This window comes from Phlebotomus papatasi, chromosome 3 (assembly GCF_024763615.1).
Source record: "Phlebotomus papatasi isolate M1 chromosome 3, Ppap_2.1, whole genome shotgun sequence".
In the NCBI taxonomy this organism is placed as follows: domain Eukaryota; kingdom Metazoa; phylum Arthropoda; class Insecta; order Diptera; family Psychodidae; genus Phlebotomus; species Phlebotomus papatasi.
Window position 1 is genome coordinate 78967694 of NC_077224.1, and position 27059 is coordinate 78994752.

Genomic DNA, 27059 nt, shown 5'->3' on the forward strand with positions numbered 1-27059 from the left:
TTACAAGGGGCAAACTCACTTTTTGGCGATTTTGAGGTTTTAATGCACTCAGACAGAGAATTTAATAAAATTTCAGATGATATGAGTCAATAAATTTCGTTATTAGAAAAATTTTTCAAAATTTTACTCTTTATGATTGCTTGCGCGGTTTTGTTTGAAGTTAAGGGGCACAAAATTGATTTATCGTTCAAATTTTTGTGAAACAAGGGACAAACTCAAGCAAGTTGATCCCATCATTCTAATTTCATTCTGATTTGGTCATTCTAATTTCATGAAAATTTGCGCATCATTTAGAATGACAAAGAGCTAACTCATAAAAAAAAAACATATTTTGAAAGGTAAAAATATGTATGTTTCGATGTTTATAATAATGCCTAACGCACAATGACTTTTATTTTGTAAACATGTTTTTGACATTTTAATGAGAGTGAATGAGATCTAGATCTAGTCATCTCACTCATTCTCATAGGAAATTTTGAAAACATGTTTACAAACAAAAGTTATTGTGCGCTGGTCATAATGCTCATACAAATAGAAAAGAATTGAATTGTTTTTATTAACATACTTAATTGAGATAATTATTTATACAAAGTTTAATCTTTCATGCTGTCTCCTGAAAAATGGCTCAGATCGAATTGGCCCCTTGTAATTTCCAAGGAGCGATGTGATCGTAATTGGTGATTTTTGTTTTTTAAATTAATCCATTTTTTGTCAGTTTGGCACCCCGACTATACCATTCATTTATGTACTTTGACACCTGTCAAGTTGAATTATTTACTTTTACAAATATTCGACTTGCAACTGTAAATTATTTATTTATTTATTATTTTTTTTATTTTTGGAAAGATTATTTTGAGGACTTGGCATTATAATACTTTTTTTTTCTTTTTCAAAATATAGATAAAATGCTTAATATTGCCATATAGGCCATTTATGGCCGTTACACACTAGAGAAATTTATGTCCATATTGGAGAATTTTTCCTACACAATTGTTGGGAATTTTCTTTAATATGGACATAAATTTCTTTAATGTGTAAAGAGCATTAGTGTTGAATATTGTTCATAGTCATTACGATAAGATTGTATTGGTTCCGGTCTCCCCGGTAAACTATTCAACTTTTTGGTTTCTCCTTTATCATTCCATTTTTTAGTTTACTCCCTTACCTGTTATTTATCGTGATAAAATTAACCAGTGAAAAATTATTTATTTATTTTTTTCATTGAAATTGACTAACCGTACGATAGAACCAAAGATAGCAGATACAAAGCCTATGCTATTCCTACAATAACACTGTTAGAGGCAAAAGGCTCTTTTGCCCTCTAACAACAGAAGACTTTCGACCCTTGGAGTACCTTAAGAGGCATGTATGGCGGATATATTAAGAAATTTGTTAATTATCTGATAGGACCTAGTCAGTTTTCTTAGTTTCTAAGATTCATCGCCATGAAGACTTTAATTTTTCCTTTATTTTTGTTCGTTAAACGTTTTTCCTATGATATTTCGACAAAAATTAACACAAAACTTTAGAAAATGGAGCTTAATTTATTAATTAAAGTTAAAAATGAAATTATTAAAAGATATTAACCTTAAATTGTTGAAAAATAAATACTCTAGTGCTAAATTTATTGAGTGGAATTACACTTATTTCCAGCCTAAAAAACAAAATTCTATTATAATTCTAAAAGTATTTAGATTGAAAAATCAAAATGTCGATTTTTTATGTTGGCATGAAAGGACGTTATGACCTACATATGACTTTTTTTCGGGACTTCTTTTTTTGTTGAGTTTTTATAAGGATAATGGGGTGGAATTATATTTCCACCACTGTATTACTTAAATCTCTAAAAAAATTAAAATCATTTTTTTCAAAACAAGTGTTGTAACATAGTTTAATCCTTTGAGAACAAAAGGGTCAAAAATTGAGGTCAGAAATAATATTTTTTTCTAATGTTTTATGGCCTTTACACACAAAAGAAATTTATGTCTATATTGAAGTAAATTGCCTATGATTGTGTAGGAAAAAATCTTCAATATGGACATAAATTTTTCCAATGTGTTATGGCCTCTACACACTAGAGAAATTTATGTCCATATTGAAGAGTTTTTCTTACAAAAGCGTAGGGAATTTGCTTCAATATTGTAGAAAACCCCAATTAACCGGAGGATTATTAACTAAATCGCGACCGAGTCACCAACGTGTATTCTAGAACTCGCGGGAGATTTATAGTTACCCATTGGAGGGCTAACCCCAGCGCAACTCCAAACGCACTCTTTGACGATCGGCGCGAGACTGACTGAATAGAATAGACATGCGCATAGCCCTCCTCAAGACGTCACACCTAAAGTGCCCGTCAAATAATATCTGCAGATATCTTTAAGATTTCTGTAGAGAAAATCTACACCTCTACAGAATATCTGCAGATAATATCTGTAGATATTCTTACGAATTTTATTTGGGCTTGGGACAAAATTCGGCAGATTTTCTGACGAATCTCTGACGAATTTCTGTAGATATTCTGCCGATTTTTTCTACATTCCAGACTTTCCAGACAAGATGTGTCAGATGAGATGGAAAAATTTTTCACTGAAGTTTGCAAAATTCAATAGAGTTATTTTTTGTGATATCACGGTGTTTATATAAAATAAAGAATTCTGCGACGCCGTGTTACAAGTAGAGAAAAGTGAAGTGAAAACTTTAAACAGAGTGTCGACCAAAATTTCGTGTTTTTGTATCATTCGATTGGCGATTTTTAAGAAATTAGTATTTTTGCTCGCAGTTTTTTTACTTATCTAAAATGTGTACTCGGTAATGCTTGTTAAGCAGAGCATACAATTTTCTTTATAACTTCTACAGTTTCTTCATAAATCAACAATATTTTTTGAAGTAATGGAGGTTATGCAGATTTTCTAGGGAGAAATTCTGCCGAGAATCTGCAGATTTTCTCTGAATGTACTAGAATATACCGTTAAAATTCAAAAAAAACCTCCGAGTAAAATCGGCAGGTAGAGCAATGATTTGACGGGTGACGACTTCTATCCCAGCGAGCATATATACGAAGGTGACTATGATACTACTCTAGAGGGGACTAAATTCAAACTCAAATAAAGCCGTTGAGCGATGTTCTACAATATGGACATAAATTTCTCTAGTGTGTATAGGCCATAAAGTCCAGAACTTTGCCTAGATACTCTGTCGTCTTTGTGTTCTCTAAAGTCATTCTTAATACATTTTAAAATGAATAAAAATATAGACATAGCTTTGGGTAATATTTCAGCCACTTTGATTCCCATACTTTCTAGGCATTTCGGAATTCTTCTAAAGTCTTTCTACATCATCTCATTAGTCGAAGTGATGCTTTCTGTTTTTTTTTGCAGTGTATAATCTTTAGATGCAAAAACCAAAAATTCATGTAAATTTGCAAGGAATAAAAGAAGTGGCCGAAATTTGGTACAGTTATCCTACAATTTTTATCTTGAAACTAAAGTAGCTGTACTTATACTTCAAGTATGTCCATAAAATACTGTACTCTTAGGTTTAGTTCCATTTATATCCGTCATAAGATATTTGAGATACATGTCTCCAATTTCATTTTCTCCACTCACACAATTTTATAAATTTCAAATAGAGTATAAAAAATTTTTAAATGTGTTTTTTCTCTACCCCATCATTTTAATGGGGCTCTCAAAAAAACACTTGCAGTGCCAGAGAACAACCAATTTAGTGTAATTTGTTGTTATACAATTCGACAATATTGTAACAAGAAACCACACAGAACTCATGTGAACATTTCTTTTCTTTTTTTTTTACTTTGCAACATCTCGAAAACATAAATATGAATAGTTAGAGAACAAATTTTTGCGTTCATGAGTGAATTAATGCTTTAGAAAGGCAGTGTCAAATATCAAGACTGTGAGAATTATTGAAAGAAGATCGAGTACTTCATCTAGGGAATGTTTAACACGCAATTTTGCAGTTATTCTTGCTCTTGGACATGATTTTATTTTAATAGAGGAATTGTAATATTGCTAGTTTGAAGCCTCTCAGTGTGAATTCCACGATTTATGCTCGCGATTATGATTCAATTGAGGCAACATTAATGGCTCTCACATCATTGATTCATTGGCAAGTGACGAGAGATGAGAATAAATGTTAGTTTACCACGAAGATGATTTATTGGAAAGTTTATTTTGCCCATGCACCATCCATAAATTGGATATTAATAGTAAGACTTCATCCATGGTAATGCTTTTTTATGCTTTTTTTGCAGAGAAAATTCCATATGGAGAGGAAAAACGAAAGAATTCTTCGGGAAAATTCAAAAGCTGCTAAAAAGCGCGCACAGTCGAGACACTATGCCGCAATTCGAGCAGTTTCACCCGAGACACACTCGGATCAAAGGTAAATGGAACTTTGATGTGTAGCAGCGCTGTCTGTTGGGATTTCCCATAAGGTTTTCCCTCCAAAAAATACCAATATATTTCTTTATTTTGCTAAAGTTGATATTTTAATTTATTTGTTTTACAGCTCTGTAGAATTTCATGAGCCAGTACAAGTATTTGTGAGTATCCCCAATCATTCTGTTTCAATTTAAATTCATCATCATAAAAATTAATTACCCACAAATGGCAAAATAGCATCTTTTCATCGTATTTTTTCCCGCCCTTAATCTCCTTAAGAATAAGCGACTATTTTAAAACTCAAATTGGTAAATTGCTGCGAAGAACATTTAACTTCCAACATTAATGCAATTAAGATGACAAAAGTAATTTACCGCATGAAGACTTAATAATTTGGGATTGTATCTTTTTTTATTGCAATGGATTTTGTATTAAATTTATGAAAACCACATAAAACTCGGTGCCCTTGTGAGACAACCCTTCGTGCAATTAAATTAATTTACTTTTGTCAGTGCCTTCGTCTATGGTATCTCTTCGGGGGCAATTTTCTTTCTTTTGGAATTTCGTCTCTTGGAGTTTCCTTCGAGACTTTCTCCCACAATGTCCGTTTTGTATCTTAGTAAATTTACCAAAATTCACAGTCAAAGCATTTAGGCGCTGGGGGATGAAGGATTGTTTGGGTAGAATGGGGAATTGTGTCTTAACATCCTACTGCATTTAAGTGTAATCTCTGCTCGGAGTTATTGCTTTATGCGATTTCCTGGTGACGGAAGTGTCAGGAAACAAGACCGAAATTAACCGGAAACACCTCCACGGTCCTCCCTCTCTCAGAACGTGCCATCTGATTTGCTCAAATGTGGCCCACTCTTGACAAATTACATTCAGCATTGCACGATGATGAGATAAGGGGCTCAGCATTTTGCACTCAAAGTACTTTTATATAATTAATTTTATAACGATGATGACAAGGATTTTCACTTTTCCGTTAAATAAATTTTAATAGCATACTTAAATTATAAACGATCATTTCATTTAAAAATCAATTATAAATTCGATTTCATAAGCAATTTAGATTAAAATAGTTCTAAAATAAAAAAGCATTAAAATTTTAAACAAGTCCAGATTGTTTCATGTTGATAAAGAATCAGTATATTGTTTCCGTTAATTAATTTTTATAAAAAATGTAATAATTCTATTTTAAGATAGTTAGAGAGCTGATTTATTATATAATTTACTTTGCTAAAAAATCGTATAGACCATAGATAAATGACCAAGAAACTTTGTAGAGCTAGCTAATCAAATTCTAGAAAGAATAGAGAATTCTAGAAAGTTAATTCCTTTTCATGACCGTTTCGTTGGTTTCGTTCTAGATTTGAACTGATTATCATTTATTCAATATTTATTTAATTTACGAAGAATTAAATAATTTTGGAAATACTTCCTCTAAAGAGATTTACCTTGTTATTATGGCTCTGGCACACATTTTAGATCAAGAAATTGTCATGAAATCAAAATTCACATACCTTTCTTTCTCACCCACTTTACATGTCTATCACATTCTCTAAATTGACTTTGTTGTGATGTTTAAAAGAAGAAGAAGAGTGCGTAAGAATGAGATAATCATATGTAAAATATATTCGAAAGAGATTCGAATTTCGACTACGTGAAATTTTCCTGATCTAAAAGGTGTGCCAGAGCCATTAAGGCCTCTACACACTAGGGGCAATTTCTTTAAAAAAAAACCCTTTATAAAGAAAAATTACCCTGTCCTTATAAGCAGAAATGTCCGAATTTTTTAAAAAGAGGAATTTTTTGACGAAAATTGCCTTTAGTGTGTAGACACCATTAAAAACCAGTTTATAAATCTACTTTAGAATTTTTTTAATTTTCCAGTTAGCGGCTGATTTGTAATGGTTATTGGAAATTAATCAATAATAAGTATTTTAAATTTTGATAAAAGTAGATAGACATTTTCTTCGTTTTAATTAACTTAATTTAATTAATATACAAATTATTCAGTTCAGAAACATAATATATAAAAAGTGTTGGCTTATTATGTCTACCGCCGTCTCAGTGTTGTTAAACAACCTTCAGAGAAAATTTCTAGATAGCCTTTGATGGAAGTGTACGTCAGATATGTTTTGTTTTCTTGTTCCTTTTTCTACGATTCAATTTCCCAAATTGACAGCCTCTATTGTGGATCTCATCAAGACTAATGGCTTCTACTCACTGGAGAAATTTATGTCCATATTCAAGCGAATTTCATACGCTTGTGTAGGAAAAACTCTTCAATATGGACAGAAATTTCTCTAGTGTGTAGCGGCCATAAGATCCAAAATAGTATACTTAAAAAAAAACATAAAATAAATTTTCACATTTGGCATTATTTTAGAAAAGTCTTTATTTTTCTAAGCCTTTCTTAAATCTAGTACTACTTCAAGCTTTCCCAAAAAATATTAACTATTTAATATACAACTTTTGGATTTCTTTCCTGCACCTTTCAGAAAAAAAAAATTTAATGAGTTAAATGTTTTATAAAAAGTAATACAATCTGTTTTTTCATTAGGAATGACATGTCGAGATCAAACAATCAGAGAAAACGACTTAATGTTTTCGAGGTACTCCTTTCATAGCTTGACCAAGAAATTGTAAAATCTTCTCATCTTATTTAATCCAATCTTTTCGAATATGTGATTTAATTTTCTTCGTTTTAAATATAAATAAAAATAATTGAATTAATTTACATGTCCTAAAATCATCCTTTCGAAAAAGCATTTACATAAACATTGAAAAGAAGGATTTACATAAATTTGGAGTTAGACAGAAAATTTAGAGGTTTAGGTTTTAAAGTTTTTTTTTTCTTTTTAGGATTTTTTGTTTTAAATATGTAACAGAGATTATAGAATTTTGAAAATATATGGGTGATAATAATAATAATAATCGTATCGAGATAGGGGAATGTAGGCATGACTCGCACACAGTGAACCTTCAAACGATATGAATTTTCTCTTTGTTTGCAAAAAGCTGACTTACCATTTCTCTCGTCTCATGCGCTTAATAATTATCTACCTTATGGCTAAGAAATGACGAACTAACAAAGAGCAAATTTGCGTTGTTTGAAGGTTCACTCTGTGCGAACCATGCCAACATTCCCCTATATCGTTATATCCCGTAGTTGAAGAATCTTCTACTTCTATTTGTATACCATCTAGGAGAGTGTTCGGTGAGTTGTTGAGCAAATGCGGTGTAATTTCATTATGTTAGGGTAAAGGCTCATAATTTTAGGCAGTCTGCTTATAAGCATCGATGTTCCAAGTTTGAAGTGCGATATTTTCAATACTAATTAACTTTTTTGAAGTGAACCTCGTAGAAAATTGCCTATGTTTCACACGAAAAATCTATTTCACAAGGCAAATCTCACTTCAGGTCAAATGTACAAATCACCACTAACGTGAATCAACGCAATATTCAATGAAAATTCAATAATATCATTAAAAAAAAAAGCGAAGAAACATTGTTAGTACTTCACCACTGCTAAATAAGACTGAAGTAAACACAAAGTTCTGTCATATTTCTCGTAAGCAATTGCTCACGCTAAACTTTCAACAAAGCAAACTTAACTCAAATCATATTCAAAATTTAACTTATTTAGTGTTAAAATCTTCCAAAATGAACAAATGCTTAGACAGAATTCATTATTCATCAAATATTGGAATAAAAATTCATAATTTCAATCAATTTATTTTTAGTGTTCAATTTTATCCTCAAAGTGTCCAAAATAAGAAACTGGCCAAAATTATGAGCCCTTACCCTATATCTAAGAGAAAAATGTATACAGATCCAGATCTTTGCACCAAGAGGGACTCAAACTCACAATTCTGAGTCAAATCGGGGATCTATTCGCCCAAGAGCCAACGCTTTTGCCTATTGCGCCACTGACTGAGATCCTCAATATATCGGTTAATAAGTTAAGAATAAAAGTTGATATCAATCAGTAGAAACAAAAGATAAAAAACGAAGTAGAAAACTCTATGGAAAGCTGAAATCCGTTAATAGGGTGCGTAGTACGTATCCCAAAAGTTGGATTGAGAGAAACATGAAGAAACTATAAATCCATAATTTCGGATTTTCGTATAGTTACAACCGTTTAAACTCTCCTTAAAATATTACCATTAATAAGAATACGATTATAAAAAGTTTTAGAGATCGATACTTCTTAAGGCAAAGCTTAGATTTTGACATTTTTTCTATCTGTCTTTTTCTGAAATTTAAAGTAATTCTAAGACGGCGGTGGACGCACTGACAGGTGCAAAACAAATCTGTGTGATTATGGCAGAGTCACACCTAAACGATTCAAAGGAAATTGAATTACAAATTGTATATGGTTGGGAGAAAAATGCATAGCCCTTTCATTATATTTGAGAAGAGGGATTTCTGCGTGAGATCAACAAACTGACAAAAGTGGCAAACAATGTTTATTTAATTGCCTTCTTGAGAATTTCCTTCTTGGACTCCTCACCACCCAAAAGATGCGTGGAAACTTCGTGGAAATCCATTCTCTTCGGCCGTTTATTTTGACATCGACACTCATCAAAGAGATGCCACACGGCCTTTAATATCTATTCTTTTGAGCGCCGGGATGTCATGCTATTTTATGGCCTTTCATGGGAATTCATATTTGTTTGAACTGAGATGTTTAGGCCAAAGTAATTCGATCTCTTTTGTATTATCCCAACTGACTAATTAAAGTTCTGGATTATTTCTTTTGTCCAGGCTTCTGTTCATCGACCGAGGCAAGCCCTAAAGCGTCCTACAGTTCAGCACATTGCTGTCCATCAGCCGAATGTAGGGATGCCTCCTCTGAGGGTGGCCCTTCCGGTCGTCATGCAGAGTCGACCTCAAGTGCAGCAGCCGACTTTCGGCCAAATCAGACATCCTGCCAGTGTGTTGAGTAACATCTACGAGAAACACTTGTTGAACCAGACCACATTTGAGGGAGCTCAGGGGGTGTCTGAGGGGTCAGGTGAGAAGGCTATGCACCTGAGCCTGTCGATGCAGCAGCGTCAACTGATGGCTATCATTGCGAGTCGTGGGGCTGTATTCGCCGAACCTAGGCAACCACTCTACGAAGTCATTGACACACCGCAAACAGATGCACGTCCACCGCCGAAACCACGTTCCAAGATCCCCCGGGACATGGTCAAAAAGGTGGTGGACAATGGAGGAAGAATCGATCCAGTGGGTGGAAATTTGACGCCAGAACCTGAAGAGCTCAGTTGCATCTTCAACAGTGTTGGCCACAAGTTTGAATACCGGAACACAGGACGGGTTGGTGTACACCTGGATGCAGTCACCTCATCCAATATCAGCCATTCAGTGAGGTATGAAATTACTATCTCTATATCACTATTTACATAAATGTAATTCCTGTGCAATAATAAGAAGCGACAGAATCGATTAACATTCGCGCTCTTCGGTTGTCCCTCTGTCGAGGTGATGATTAATCCAATACCAGAAGTTAGCAAGAGCGAAGAGATAGAGTCAATTTAATCATGTGCCAAGTTGAATTTTCCAGATTATAGTGCGTTGTGGGTATGTTGTGTTTGGGATTGAAGAACATGATTTACTGCTAATAAATGTCGGCCACTTGCTGGCATTTAATTGCCTTCCATAAAATGAAATCAAAGTGTTTTGCGATGTCAACGCTGGCCGACCACAAAGATAAGACATGGGGATGGGATTTTCATTATTACATTGTCCACAATGCACATGGAAGGGTCGGGGCAGAGGCGCAAAAGACTATCCGAAATGATGATATTTCACTCTTGGATATCTCTTTCGCACCAACATTGAGGTCAGTTTGTTCTGGGGTACAAGGGTCAGTGGCTTTATGGGTGCCAAACATCCAAGATAAAATGATAATGTGACCAAACTTCCTCAGTGAACCAGGACATTATTTTCTTGATGAATTTCCAAAGTTATAACACATATATTACTTGATATTCCATAAGATATACAGAAGGACTTTAAGATCGCTTCTGCCCCAAATAAGTTCAGGAGACTGATCCTATAACATATTTAAGTCCTAAAATTTAGTGGTAAAGGCTTGGGTAAAGGATCAACTCAAACTATCGGATACTTAAAATTTAGGACCAAACACAAAAATTTCTTCAGATTTTACAGGCTGAGTATACTTGAGGGGCAGTCTGAAGTCTGAATCTATTTCGGATTTGAAAGTCCTTATACATTAGCACCAATTTTCGTCATAAAAAATTGTCTTAAGGAAATTGCCTATAGAGAGTAGAATGTAGAGAGCTTAAGAAGACCTATTCAACCCCTTAAATTCTTATGTTTTTATTAAAGTAAATTGATCTCCCTTCATGATAAATTTTGCGAACTAAATATTTAAAATATTTATGGAATATTTTTAATATTTTTTAACTGTTATTTTCAATATTCTTGTTTAAATTTTTAACCACTTTTTGTTGTCTCATTGCCTGCGGGTTTTGAACACTACTTGTTTTACGGGTGATAACTATTTAACATTTTTTTAATGACTGTTTTTATTTAATTTTATTTAAAAGTTACTTTTAATAGTTTTTCATACACCTTTTATATAACTACATTGTGATAAAAATCTTTAAGTTTTTTTTTCTAATGGCTCCTGTAGGGGAATTGTGTAATTTTCGTGGCATTGTCACGCGTGAGTTCGAAACCTGACAGTGCCATTCGAGCTTTTTTTGTCATATCATATGAGTTCGAAAATGCAATTTACTGAATTTTTAATGAAATGTCTTTACTTAGTGATATTATGCAAATAAAGTCTAACTTGGTTGATTTGTTTAACAACATTCATAGTCATTTAAATTGGCAGAAATCTCAAATATATGACTTCCGACAATGTCACGTGAGCTGTAATGGCAATGTCACGGCTACAGAATCGCATTTTCGAAAAAGCTCTCCTAAGATTCGAACCCAATTTGTCATATGGCATTGCCAGAGCGTTACAGAATTCCCCTCCTGCACAACTTTTAGATCAGGAAAATTTCATGAAGTCGAAATTCGGATCCCCTTCTTTCTGACATGTTTTGCATATGACTATCTCATTCTTTCGCATACCAAATTCGATTGAGCTAAATTGAATTTGGAGTGATGTTTAAGAGAAGAAGAAAACTGCGAGAGAATGAGATAGACATACGCAAAACAAGTGAGAAAGAAGGGGATCCGAATTTCAACTTTATAAAATTTTCCTGATCTAAAAGGTGTGCCGGAGCCATAAAGACTGAGTTTCGGAAATTTGGAATCTTTCGATCAGTTTCGCAGAGTTTCGGATTTATTAAAACTCATATTAGAATGGTTATAAAATTACTTCTATCCCTGTCAAAATTTTGAATATACAAAAATATTTAAAAGTTCTTTGGAAGTTTTCAAATTTAATATTAATAGAAGTTATTCAGGGAGAATTTTTTTTTCATGTAAACCAAAGTTATGTAAAGTATTTTTGAAAATCTACTAAGTGTAGTTTTTTTTAAATAAACCAGGGCTAAATAAACTTAAAGAAATTGTCAAAATTTAAATGTACAGGTAGGGTAAATTAAGCCAATTCAAAACCTGCTCCAAATGGAAATTTTTCGCTACTCCAAATGGAAACGTCATTATTTTCATGATAAATGCAGTAATAAAATATTATATTGATATTTTTCTATACCACAGTTTCATTATTTAGTTAATTTTGCTCCAAATAGAGCGAAAATCAATTCATATTCACAAATTTTAATTTGTTAATTTCTCAGAAAAATTAAAAGTGTACCTTTCACCTTCGAATTTTTCATCGATCGACCATGTTTTCCAATGAAAAACACAATAAAGTGACTGTTGTTTATTCGTTTTGTTTAACATTTATGTCATATTTCTGGCTAATTTTAGTTAAATTAAGTGCTAATCTTTATTGTTAACGGTACGTGAAGTTTCAAAATGAAATAATTACCTATTTCGTGAACAAAAAGGGTTTTTCTGAAGTGTTTGCAAATGCTTTAATAGGAAACCCCGGAAATATGATTTTTTGGAAAGATTTTCTTATTGTTTTAGATGGGAAAGGAGAAAAGACCAGGAATAAGAACAAATACTGCACTCAAGAGCAACTGAACAAGGTTTTGGAAGCCCTTCGTCGCGGTTTAAATTGCACTGTTTGTCTCCACCTTTCCCTTGTCTCCATTTGGATTAATTTGTTTCCAATAGAAGCATTTTGCACTCGTGTATTTTTCTTGTATTTAAGAAGTTTTCAAATTATTTCTAGGGAATTTTCACTAAATAGTAACACCCTAGAAGAGTGAAGGAGCAAATTTATGTAATTCTCTTCAGAAAAAATATGAACTTAATGTGTTGAATATTCTGTCAAAATTAAAGCGTCTGGAAATGGTTTTGAATTAGGACATTTACCCTAGGGGAATTGTAAATGCAATGTAATGTTAGTATTGTCAAAGCCATCAAAGCGCATTATTTCCCATTTCTGTTTTTTTTTTAATAATAAATTAAATTTACCGAACAAAAGTAATTTTGCACATTTTAATAATTTCTAAATACTTAAAATATGATTCCATAATGATACTCAGCGCCAAATTTGATAGTGTTCTTCGGGACACCTTCTTTGGCCTAAATCATTGCAGAACTTTTCTTTCCGTTGTTGAAACTGTCCTAAGAAGTTCTTGTTCAGTCCGGTCACTTTCTCCCTTGGAAAAGTGAGCTGGATAAGGGCGGAGGTGAGGCAAATTTATCGGTTCCAGAGTCATTAAATCAATAATGGAAGTCTTTAGGGGAGAGAGAAAAGCCACCATCTCTTTGGGACTGACCTTCAACATTGGAGTAGAAGTCATAAATTTTCACCTGTTCTCCGCTCTTTTACACTGAATTGTTGTGAGCCTGAACCTTGTTTGGTGTCGTTGTCATCATGAATCAGCCCAGAGAGCAATTAAACACGTTTCGACTGTTACTGGGAAATCGTCATGAAATTTGAAGGGACCACTTGTCTCCAGCTCATGTCTTCTTCGGTTTATCCTCCCACACTCTCTCTCCCTTTTTGTATTGTCAAGTTTGTCACTAAATTAAAATTCAGACGTACTTTCCACAGCCCTTCAACCCAGAAAAATCTCTTTTACTCTCATTTTGGGATTTTCCGTGATGGTTTTGGATGCATTTTCCCTCAATGACACTCATGTGTAATCCCCCTCGAAAATGGATAAAATGAAGGAGCAGATAAGTAGCTCCCTTCAGCCAAATACACGAACGCCCTCGTAAAAGGAAAGGAAAAACTTGGACTTGCTCCCCATCTATTTGGTCCCAATTCACTGCAGCTTCCATACTCTCTGTTATTGTATTTGAAAACTTACACAGAAACTAAAGACACATTTGAGACAGCTGTGGCGCGCTGTAATATAAATCCAGAAACAGTCAAAATGAAATAAAATGCTGAAATCATAAGATTTATTTCGGAAATTCCTCCAGAGACCAACCATCCATCTCCAAGGGCTGGAAAACACAAAAAGTGTGGGAAGGTTAGTAAGGAAAAAGTGCAGACGACACAAGCCACCCACAATCTGGTGGTGGTCTGACATTCTTTTCCATCTGGACCACCTTCATATGCCCCATGATACTGTAGAGGGGACGGATCCTTGCCAAAAGTGTCCTAATTGATTCTTAATTCCCAAGGATGAATTGCTAGAACGTTTTTCACAGATTCGTTGGCGGATGGATTTAGATTTATTTCTCACTTACAGAGTGCTTCTAATTTTGTGAATAAACTTATGATATTTTATTTGTCGTATAGCTTTTAATACTTTTTTTTTATTAATTGACAAGAATATTTCATTATTTTTGGTTACAATGGAAATTTCTGATTTTTATTGAATTTAACCCTCTATCAGGTAAGACCGTCTCAAGACGGTCTTCACAAAAATCACATTTACATCGACAATAAAGGTTTTATTTATTTAAAAGGGTTATAGTGTCCTCGGTAATAAGTCTTACAAACATCTCTTAAAAGTTTGAACTCATTTTGACTCTTCGTTTAGTTGCTATCCCGAGTTTTGTGTGACAGGTCAGAGAAAAAGCAACAAAATATTGTTGTTGAAAAATACCAATTTAAAGTTATCTGACTAAAATAAATTCATTTTTTACCGAAAGATATGTCGTTCTACTTTGTGTATTTTATTTAAAAAATTTAAGAAAAAAACTAAAAATGTGAATTTTAGAAGAAAAAAGAGTTTCAAAAAAAATTTATATTTTCTCACCTAGCGCCTGAGATAAGAAGGAATGGATGGTATTTTCGACTTTATTGGATGATAATTATCATAACTTTCTTACAACTTTTTTTCGCGTATTAAAGAAAACACTGTTAGAGGGTTAATACTTATCATTACACTGAGAAAAAAAGGGGGTGCGATTAACACTTATCCTCGTAACTTTAACACTTTTTAGGTGTAAAAATATATCAACATTTTTTTAATGTTAATTTTACACCTTTTTAAGCGTAAAATTATCACGAAAAAGGGTAACTTTAACCCATAATACACCTAAAAAGCATAGGGGAAAGTGGTCTGCCTTTGAATGCGGCAGCCTTTGAATATTGTATTTTTTTCACTTTTCTTTAAAGCATAAATTCTTTTCTATTAACTATTAGATAGCTATTCATAATCCTCACAAGTCATCAAAAAATGCAGACCCTAGCTCTTATTTTCTAGGTGCTAGGGCAAAAAAACGAATCTGAGCTCTAAACTGTAATTTTGATGTTCCACAATTCATGTGTTTTTTCATAATTAAAATAATTTTTCGAACAAATCTTCTATTGTGAGTCATAGAAGGTTATTCTTGGATGGTATTTCTCCAAATACATTTTGATTCAGATGAGACAAATTTTGTGAGTGATAAAAGTTTGCAAATATTGCTCTGCGGCAGCCTTTGAATCTTAATGTTGTGTGCCTTTGAATCCTCTCTTTCCATGCATTGAAACATCTGACAGCTTCCTGTCCGGGAGCAGAATAGAACTCCTACTTTTGTCTGACGAATGTCATACAAATACTTATAAAATGCTATCTTGCTCCGGCCGAGATGTTTCAAACTGACAATTGTCAACTTCAATGGCGTTTTATTACAAATTTTCAAGTGAAAAACAGTGCTTCAGAAAAATGTAAAAAATGTTGTTGTATAATGACTTTTGACTACACTGGTGGTTTTATTGAGTGCATTAGGGTTCATGCTAATCAATTATGGGCCACTTAATGTTACAGCCCTAATATTTTCAGTGAAAAATTAAGATTCAAAGGCTGCCCAACCACATTTAAAGGCAGACCATGCAGGCTGCCTTTGAATATATCGACATAACATTTTTAAGTTCCTCACCAGGAAAAACTGAGGACTTGCGAGTCCTGAATGGGGTAAGCATAGAAGCTTAATGAACAAGAGAATATTTTGGTGTAGTGAAAAGTAAAACTCATGTTGTAGTTTACTCTGAAAAAAATCTGAAATTTTAAACATCATTTTTCGTTCAAAGGCAGACAACTTTCCCCTAATATTTACACCGATTTCGGATCAATAAGGCAGGGTAAAATAAACATTTCCGGAATGTTATTTTAACTTTTTCGGATTTCTCTCACAATGTATTTTTGTACTGACCAACTTAATCAAAATATTGCCTACACAGAAAAACATATTTCATAAAATTCTTCGTACAGTCAAGTGTGCTAATCCGGACGCTCGATCCGCTATCTGGATTGTTTATGACTAATCCACCTAAAATAATATTTTTATTTTTATATCCGTAATATAGTCACTACAGTAACATAATATAACTATTCGAGTTTGAGAAAAAGCAAAAATAATATTTTTATCCATCAAATAAATGAGTGTAATTGACTCATTTCAATCTTGTCCCAGCTGGGTCTTCACTAAAAATTTTCTAGCAGTGATATTTTCGCTAATGACTGGTTGATTGAGAACATTTATTGTTTTCCTTGTGAAAAAAGTATTTTAAATCCAAAGGTTTCATTAAAAGTGAATTAGCGAAAAGGCGACCCAGTTAGTGCATGCTGACTTATTTCAGTATTATCATTATTTTATAAATTTTCTTTAATATTTTTGATAATTTTTTTTATAACTATTATGTTTTAGAATGAAATAGTGAATAATTCTATGGATTTAGAAGAAGTAAAAAAGAATTTAATCAGTCCAAAAAGAAGCGTTTAAGTAGCACTCTTCGGAAAACGATCCAGTTATTCCACCTTACTATAAATGTTTTTTTTTTTTCAATTTATGTTGGGGATTTACGAAATGCTTATACGTCATTTTACTGACAAAGAAGTTCGTGAAAGTTTGTGCTTTTTTACACACATTTTTGTAAGATTATTCAATAGGGAAATTCATCTTCTACACGCTTTATAACCATTTTTTAGTTGTTTTTTTTCACAAAGATTGTTTTAAAACATGATCACTTGACGATCATTTTTTGTACTTTTACAAACATTTGTTCGTAAATATTCACAAACACAAAAAAAGTGTTTGTAAAATGCTGTCACTTGTTCGTTATTTTCCGCCAAATGTACGAACAAATGTTTGTAAAAGAATAAAAAATGCTCGTCAAACGATGATGTTACGAACACGGTTTGTGAAAAATTACAAACTTTTACGAAGTTTCTAGTGTGTAATACGTCTAACGTTTATTTTAGTAGAAATTCACAAACATTTACGAACAATTTTACGAAATATTTTTTCTGTGTAATCTTATGCAAACAAAGAAAATTAGTTTCATTAATCTAATCTTAGAGAAACACAGATTACGTTTAGTCACTACACTGAGAAAAAAACGGGGGTGCGATTAACTTTTTTCTCATAACTTTAACACTTTTTAGGTGTAAATATATATCAACATTTTTTCATGTTAATTTTACACCTTATTAAGGGTAAAATTAACATGAAAAAGGGTAACTTTAACCCCTAATATACCTAAAAAGGGTAATATTTACATCGATTTCGGATCAATACTGCAGGGTAAAATTAACATTTCCGGAATGTTATTTTAACTTTTTCGGATTTCTCTCAGTGTAGTCTTTAGAATGTTGTTTTGAAAGATTTTGGTTTTCGTTTAATGTTTTGTACGTGAAATCAATTCAAAATTTACTTTCTCAACATCTGTAAATGTTGCGTGATCTTTTTTTTATCTTGTAAGTCATTCGTTCTGGGGTAAAATCTTCACGGGAGATGCAGAGATTATCTGTAAAGTGACATTTTCGTGTTGTATCCGTGAAAATGACTATTTTCCTTGTCACACTTCACGCCAAAGCATCTCATTCTATGCTGTGGATTCTGGAAGAGGGAGAGAAAGATTTGGCCAAAGCCAGAGAAAAAATGGAAGAACTAAGAACTGTAGTAATCACCCAACATAAGACATTCAGAGGGAATTATGACTAAGTGGTGCGTAAAATATTTACTACATTCTCGTATTCACCTTTTCCCCAAGACCATTTTCCCGTATAAAACGTTGAGATTTGCTTGGTGGAGATGAAACAGTGTGTAATAAATGGGCATGGAAGTATCGAGTGAGGGTGCCAAAATGTTATGATGGGAGAAAATAAAAAAAAGAGCCAGAGAAAAATATTTTCTTATTAGGGTATGAGGTGATAGAAGTTTTCCCATAAAAAGAAGACGCTGAGGAATATTGTCCAAAAATAAAATTTTCTCCTAAACACTCAATCTAGTGAGAAATTTGTTTTTCAAGAGTGAAAATTTGCGCCCCATCTTCCCATCTCTTATCTCTGTTTTCATTCAATTTTCCCAAAACTTGTGGTTGGGAGCAATAATATTTAGAAACATCTCATCTCATATTATAATTAGTTGTCGGAAGGCTGGAAACCTCTTCAGTGCAATTAGTCACACGCCAAGTAATTTTTCACTCTTCCGCAGGCCAAAACTCTAAAACATGACTTTGTTGTGTTAACTGGTGGTGAAAATGACAAAAATCCAATTTCCACTTCAAATTATAAACTATGGCATTTTAGAAACAGACACTCAATGAGCACTGTAAATAATGTGGTGAGATTCATCTACTAATACCAAACAGTTCTTTTTTTGGCCACTATAAATGTTTGCTCTTCGCTTGTTGAGGAAAAAATAACTCTAATAAAGTGTCAACGGGTGTGTCAAACAAGCGAGGGGATAGCAACATGATGGAGGGAGAAATTCACAAAATAGGATAATAAAAAGCAAATGAGAATTCATCTGTGGAATTTAAGGAATTTCATGCTAAACCAAAAATTCATTATCATTCAAATGAGTATGGTATGAATTCCAGCGTATAAAATGAACCAGAAAGTCCTCAGCCCTATAACAAGGGTTCTGCATTGATCAAAATGATACAGAATTGAGAAATGATACAGAAGCCTTGAGGTAGGGAAATATCTTGATCTTGCTGATGTATCCTATCAGATACCACTCATTGAAAGTATCGTTGAATAAGCCGATAGGCTTCAGACCTATATCATGGGGAGGGGGGAGGGGTTAAAAAAAAAAGAAAGTATTGTGGAAAACCATTGAAAATTTCTTAATCAAGAATTTGACATAATTTTTTACCATGCTACTTCACTGTATACATTACAATTTAATGACAATTAACATTTACAGTCAATAGGGTAAAAAGTGGAAATCGAGACAGTTTGGAAAGTTGGACAAAGCAGTGTGGAATGTGAGACACCTCCCTAAAAACTTGATAATAAATCAATTAAATATTTCAATTTTCGATAAAAAGATTTTTAAACCTAATATTGTGATTATTTGAGAAGTTAATAATGCAAAAGTCGTTATTAAACTATCAAAGGGTGACTTGCAAGAACAATTTAAAAAATGTATTGCATGCGTGATATTCATAACCTTGATACGGTAGTTGTCATTTTCTCTGTTTCTTATAGAAGTTGCTAGGAAAATATCAAAGTGTTTTGTTTGATTTTTCGGCATAATTTGTAAAATATTATTAAGTCCGTACACTACTGAGAGAAATCCGAAGAAGTTAAAATGACATTCCGGAAATGTTAATTTTGCTCTGCAGTATTGATCCAAAATCTGTGTAAATATTACCCTTTTCAGGTGTATTGGGGGTTAAAATTACCCTTTTTCATGTTAATTTTACCTTTAAAAAGATGTAAAATTAACATTAAAAAATGTTGATATATTTTTACACCTAAAATGTATTACAGTTATGAGGAAAAAAAGTTAATCGCACCCCCTTTTTTCTCAGTGTAGTGAAAATCGAAGGACATACATCCATTTAAAAGGTGAATAAAAAATATTTGTGAAATATTACATTTAAAAAGGAGAGAAAAGTGATTTAATTTCGTGTTGCATTCAGAACAAGTTTTATGAAATCTTGGACAAGTTGATTTTGTGAATGAATTTGGTGGTTTTGTGCATTGAAAACATGTCAACTGTCAACAAGGAAGACAAAGATCCTTAAGTATCCGGAGAAATAGTTGCAACAGCAGTTAGCAGCTGATAAGGAAAAAATCTCCTGGAGAAAGGCTGCCAAGATTTTCAGATTCCGACGACCACTTTTTCTGATACAGGTGGTAATTAAAATCGCAAAAATACCTGGAGAAAAACAAAGACGAGCCTCTACAGAACTCCCAAAAGTGGCAAAGGACCTGGGCGGATTAGCTATTGAAGTGTGCTAAAAAGTTGCATCCGCTTTAAAGCTATAACTGCTGGACAGCGCGGGACGCGTCTGTGAAATTTACAGAACCTCTTTTTGGTTGGACGTCCAGGAAGTTCTTGATAATTAGGATTCTTCAAGTGTTACCCGAACATAAAGGAGGGATTAGCATAACCATCAAATGTGCAAGTGTACAGAGAAAACCCTCAACACTTGATTTTCTACATATTTTGTATGATATTTTGTCATTAATATCACTATGTCCATCTTTCCAAAAGTTTTTGTCTCACTTTCCAAAATTTTGTCCATCTTTTCAAAATGTGTTGTTTTCTAATTTGATTGAATATTCTAATTATTTGGTTGAAAATTCTAATAAAAACTGCTAAGATTCTGTTAGAATATTTCACAAGGAATCTCATGATACAAATTAAATGAAAGTAGTAAATATTTATTCGGCTGAAAAATGCATTTGAAATTGAACTTTTTCTTAAGTGTCCACCTTTCCACAATTCACCCTATGTCGCAAAATAGCCAAATAGCAAAAATCAATCTCTGATTTTATTTCTTTTGGACATCCGGACATAATCCTCTCGTTCAGTAATAACCTTCCCGATTTGAGAGCTCTCTCCGGTTGAGGTTTTTTCTTTACCGATTCGAAGGTAAATCAGAGAGAACTTACCTAAAAAACCGTTTAAAGTAAGAACGTTTAAACCGACGAGTTACACAAAACTGAGAAAGTTCATGAAAAGGACATTTATCTTAATAAAATTGTAATTCAAACGCTTTGCCGTCCTGAAATTCCACAAAACTATACAAAAATTCACTTTTTGCAGCAAAAGTTTGCACACTCTTGTTGACATTGTTGACGATTGAAGTGTCAAGAATATCGAAATTCGACATGACAGAACAATCAGCGCTAAAACGGCGAGTACGTGAACTTGAACTTTAGGCTTCCGGTAGATTTTCGAATAGGTTTGGCTTGGCTTTGGAGTGGCTTTGTCTCTTCGAAAGGTTATTACTGAACGGAGCCAATATGTCTTTTGAATATTAGTCCACAATATTAAATTGAATATTATTCAACTTAAAGGGTCTGCAGTCTAGAAGTTTGGCTTAATTTGCGGTAGTCTCAAATTTCTAAACAACAAAAATTACAGTGATTTTTCGAAATGATAGATCAACCAATTTTAATGTTTTTTTAAGTTCTTTTATTAATGATCTATAAATAGCTATTAAAGCTAGGCCGAGCAATTTTTGTAATAAACATATGAATAAATACTAATAAAACAAATTATTATACTAATTTCCTTGGACATCCAGCAATAAAGTTAAATATATTTTCAGTGAATATTAAAAATTTTCTCGTTAGTTATTCATCATCAAAATAATGATTGATTTTTAATCTTTACTTGGTAAATAAATAATGTACTGAATACACTTACGACTTGAGCCGAGAGACGACTTAAAGTAAATTATAATCAAAATAATGATTAGGTTACATATCCATCAGTTTCAGACTAATTCGTCTTTCGGCTTAAGCTGAGAAACTGATTAGTTAGTGGGAAACTGATGGAAATATAGTCAAATCATTATTTTGATTATAATTACGTTAAGCCGTCTCTCAGCTTAAGTCGTAAGTGTGTCCAGTACATGAGATTAATTTCCAAGAAATTGTCTTTATTCTGCAATTTAATCTAAGTCAATGGGAAATTGCAATCTTGGAATGAAAAAACAACAGGGGACTGTCCTAACCTTTCTTCAGTGTTTCACCCACATGTTCCTGCGGAAAATCCGCTGAAATCGCGCAAATATTCTTTACAGGGTAGATTCTCAAAAATGTATCTAAAAGTCCCAACAGAACGAACAAAAATCTCAGACTTTGGGATTTAATTAAATCCAAAAGAAGGGGACTCTTCTTACAAATGTAAGTACATGTCAAGAGCAATTTGACATTGTCATGCAGTGGTGAAAATATTTTCTAACAGTTTCAGAATTTACTTAACTTTTACGGGTGCAATTCAAACAAATACAACCACTTGAGCATAAGACTCTCATGATGGGCGAAGAATGTTTTCCACCCACTTGACACCTCTTCCGGGAGATTTTCCAACTCTCACACATCCAACACTCTTAGAAGATATTTAATTAAACAAACAATCTGACGGGTGAAAGTCGCACTAAGCAAATATTCGCAGCGAAATACTCAGCGTGACGTGATAGAACCTCATTGAGGACTAATTACAGTCAAGTATTGCAAAGCATAAAGAGAGAATTATTGTTTGATAGAAAAGGCATTTGTGAGATTAATATCTGATTAGTTTGGATTAATCGTTAATTTAAATCGTATTTTAATTTTCTAACTTTGTGGATTTTGCTTTTTCTCATTGAACCGTTGGAATCGTTTGAATTTTAAAATGTGTTTGGTTAAATGAACAATTGTTCATTTTAACTAAAGTTTGAGGGGTTTTATCTAATATTTTATAGAAACTTATTTTGACTACTTTTTCTGTAGTCAAGCGGTTAAAATAATTTACGGAAAAATAGTTACCATTTTGCAGAATAGTAATTGAGGCAAAATCAATTACAATTATCGTAATTGCTCGAATTGCTTAAAGTAAGCAATACAAATCAGTCAGTAAATATAACTCCAAAATGGTTTTTCTCTACATAGAAACTGTAAAATTCGGCAATCATCTTTTAGATGGATCCCTAAATAAAAAAGAAACTAGGGGAAAGTGGTACAAGTTGGACTGGGCTTTTTTCTTGATAAATTTAGTACTTCATTTTTATTTGTATATTTTTAATGCTTTAGTTTTATAATTTGGTTCCTTGTACTTAGAAACAAATTTTGTACTGTATTTATCAAGAAAAAAGTCATGTCCAACTTGTACAGATGAATTGTTCAATTTGTAACACTATGTCCAACTTATATGACTTTACCCTATAAAACGGGATTCAAACCTAATGGCGTAGACACACTTACGACTTAAGCCGAGAAACGGATTTGTAAGAATCTGTTGAAAATGTAATCCTGATCATTATTTTGATTATAATTATACTTTAAGCTATCTCTCGGCTTAAGTCGTAACTGTGTCTAGGGCATAAGGTTCAGACATATTGTTTAACTTGTTTAATATTTTTTCAGACAAGATTTTTTGAAAAGTTTCATTTTTAGGATTAAATATCAACAGTAAACGATCCATTAATCCACTAAGTAAAGCATATTGCCATGAAAGCTGGATCGTCACCGCAAAATAATTTTTTTTGAAAATTATTCATTGCTTTTTACTAATTTGCAAAATGTCTTGCATTAGTTGCTAATGGAACATAATGTTACAAAAATAATTTGTTAAGAGCGAAGACTTATTTTCAAAACAAAAATTATTTTGAGGGGCGCAATCCAATCTACATGAATGATACATGCTTTACTTGTCTTACATTCTGAAGAACTAGTAAAATTGCTTGTTATTTATAATTTTGAGACCTTCAGGAGCTGGGCTAAACCTATAGTTTGTAGATTGCGAAATTGGTTACAGGAGGTATCCCTATGAATAAAAGAAAACATAAACTGTTAGTGCATTTTTTCACAAAATTAAAATTATTTATTATAGGGGAAGTGAGGGATGCTTCGCACGCGCGAGCCTTCGAACAATCCGAGTTTTCTCTTTGTTTGAAAAGTGCTAGTTCCTCATTTCTTAGACATTAGATAGATAATCATAAACCTCATCTTCACCGCAAAAATAGGCAACCTAGTCCTTCTTTCCTAGGTTCTAGAATCACAATTGCAAAAATATGGCCTAAAATGGGAAATTTTGTTGACTCACATTTCGTGTGATGTCTCACAGTTAAATTGATTTTCAGAAATAATCACTTACATCAATAGATGAAGGGTTAATCTGGGTTGATATTTACGTAATATTTTTTGCATCGGAGGAAAATTATTTTCCGAGTGGCGAAAAAATCCTAAATACTACACTGCGTATTGGTTCAACTACTGAAAGTGTTATGGTTCGCCAACTCATCAGGTTACTCCAGCAGCTTAAAATCACAACATAACCTAAAAGAGGAAAACAAAGGAAAAGAAAGATGAAGAAAAGACAGCTGATAAATTTTTAGGGTTGTCACATTTGAAAGTTTCACATTTCAGTCGATTTTTCGACATGAATTTGCAAGAAAAACAGTGCTTCAGAAAAATTAGAAGAAAACTGTTTTAGATACCTTCTTTTACGGCGTTATCACACTTGCACAATAAAATTTTAATGTGATTCACATTAATTGTCGCTTGTGAGCGTCCAAATGGCTCCGATCAGTAATAACCTTTCGAAGAGACAAAGCCACTCCAGAGCCACTCCAAAGCCAAGCCAAACCTATTCGAAAATCTACCGGAAGCCTAAAGTGCAAGTTCACGTACTCGCCGCTTTAGCACTGATTGTTCTGCCATTTCGAATTTCGATATTCTTGACACTTCAATCGTCAACAATGTCAACAACAGTGTGCAAAGTTTGCTGCAAAAAGTGAATTTTTGTGGAATTTCAAAATGACAGAACGTCTTAATTGGACTTTCACTCAAAGAGATGTCCTTTTTAGGAACTTGCTCATTTTTGTGTAACTCGTCGGTTTAAACGTTCGAACTTCCAACGGGTTTTTAGGTAAGTTCTCTCTGATATACCTTCGAATCGGTAAAGGAAAAACCTCTACCGGAGAGAGTTCTCAAATCGGGAAGGTTATTACTGAACGAGAGGAATATGTTATTTGTGTCTTTGAGTCACTTAATATTTGAGATTTTTTTATTTATTGATAAAGAAGTGGACTTGGACTGCAAAAATAAGTTTAAATTTACCTAAAGCATAAATATTTTTCATATTAAAAAAATAAAGAGAAAATCGCATTAATTTTTCGCATTAATGATATAAATCAATTTATATCAAATTTTGCGGGCCAAGTCTACCTTTTTATCAACAAATAGATCAAATTTTGAATATAAAATGGTTCAAACACACAAATTACATATTTGGACTCTCACCAGCGACAATTAATGTGAATCATATTAAAATTTTAATGTGCAAGTGTGATAACACAGTTAGTGAAATAATGGTTTCCGTGGATTCGTGGAACTTGAATCTAATAATCGGTTAATTATTTTTAAATGTGAGCAAGAGTTATTCCAGGAAAAAATGCAATGACGAACCTTAACAACCCATCGTGCGAATCTTGCCTTCACAGGCAAGGTTCGCACAAATCATCATACTTTTTTTCATTTTCCTGTCCAGGAAAAAGAAAAGATTTTACGGCAGTGAATGAGGCACGCATAGAAACTTAAAAGACCAGAGATTCTTGTGGTATAGCGCAATTGATTGTTCATTTTACCGTTCAGCCAGAAAAAGATCTTGAATATTAACTTCCAAAAAGCGTGCGAACCATCCCTCACTTCCCCTACTATTTGGAATGTTTTAAATCGTTTCACAATACTATAGAACTGAATCGTGTTGTATTGTGGGTTTATCGATCTCCACAATCTGTGTAATGTTATCAAAACTTAGTTTTTACTATTTTATTATTTTTATTACTGAAGACAATTATATAATAAGTAGCACTTTTTCGATATCAAAGTGATTGTTCATAATTTAAAATGACAACATTTCCTTTAAGTAATTATATGAAAGGTTTTAGAACTAATGTACTTTAAAACTTTTTCATGGCTTGTCCAAATCAATTCATAAATACGAAAGTGTTTCTAGATTTAATAAAAAAAAACTGCCAAATTTCTTGTCTTAGGGTAAGTGTACCAAATTTTGCTTAGCTTGCAATTTCGGCCACTTCTTTTATTCATTAAATTTCCTTAAATTTTTAGTTTTTGTATACTCTACAGATTAAAAAAATGCAAAAAATCAAAAAATGTCGCTTCGCCTAACGAGGTCATGTGAAAAAGACTGGGAGAATTCTTTAAGGGCAAGGAACTATGAAAATGAAGGTGGCCGAAATAAGCCACTAAAGCTATGTCTGTGTGCAACTAGGGTATTTTAGTCTTCCAGTAAGCTAAGGATTCACAGAGAATTTACAGAATTCATGTGAAATAAACTTTAATTCAAGGTATCTAAATTCATCCCGCAAAAATTCCATCCAGTTATCCTTCGTCGTGAGTGTTGATGAAAGATTCTTCAAACTAATTGGGTCAATTTGTTCACCCGGAAAGAAACTTTTCCCTGTAATTTGCCCTAAGGACAGAAAACCTTTGTTGAAGCCAAAAGGAAAATGCTTATGTTCTTGTTTATCTTTTGTGTTATACCTCTTGTTTTCTGTCTTTAGATCAACATTCAACAAACCAAAAAAGTAATAAAGGTGGACGCCTTGGAAAAAAATGAAATGGTCGTTTGCAGAAAAATTGTTTGTCCAACTAATTTGTGGCAATCAGATGCTCCGTGCTGAAGAGCAGAGCAATCACTCTTATGATTCTAAAGCATCTAGGGACACAATGGAGTTTATTGGCAGGAGTTGGATAGAGATTCATCCGGAAGATTGTGGTTGATACAGACAACACTCTTATGCATATATTTATTGTGCTTAAAGAGATACCACAGAGCATCTGTTATAGCTGCGGGCGCTTTGTCGTTTGTGAGTGCGAATCAGATGAAAATGGTCCCGGTATTTTCCTCCTTCCAACGGTAACGATTGTCTCTTTTGATGCTTTAATTTTCGAACATCCTAAAGAGAGATGAAAGGCTGATCAGTAGGGTAATTTGTTAAATTTGAAATGCAGTGTATTAAATTGTTTTGAAATTGAGAAATTTTACATTTTTAAAAAATAACTTTAAGAAATTGTTTCAAAAAAGGAGAAGTTTAGAAGATCAATCTAAGTCTAAAAGATTTTCGCCTATTTACTTTATTGATGAGCTGCTGGGGCATGTAGATAAAAAAAATTCCTCAACGCTTGATCATGAAGTCAGTGTAATTTCAAGAGAACTTAATCACCTTTC

At 33.0% G+C, this 27059-nt stretch overlaps 1 protein-coding gene across 1 annotated transcript in view; it reads left to right on the top strand.

Annotated features, from left to right (window-relative positions):
* The window catches only part of LOC129805906 (kinesin-like protein CG14535), a 118606-nt gene that overhangs the window by 34278 nt on the left and 57269 nt on the right, over positions 1-27059 (top strand). Inside the window, exons 2-4 of the mRNA XM_055854146.1 lie at positions 4271-4401; positions 4528-4561; positions 9174-9781. Of these exons, the coding sequence (XP_055710121.1) occupies positions 4283-4401; positions 4528-4561; positions 9174-9781 (761 nt within the window). The 5' untranslated portion in view covers positions 4271-4282. The remainder of the gene's footprint in view (positions 1-4270; positions 4402-4527; positions 4562-9173; positions 9782-27059) is intronic.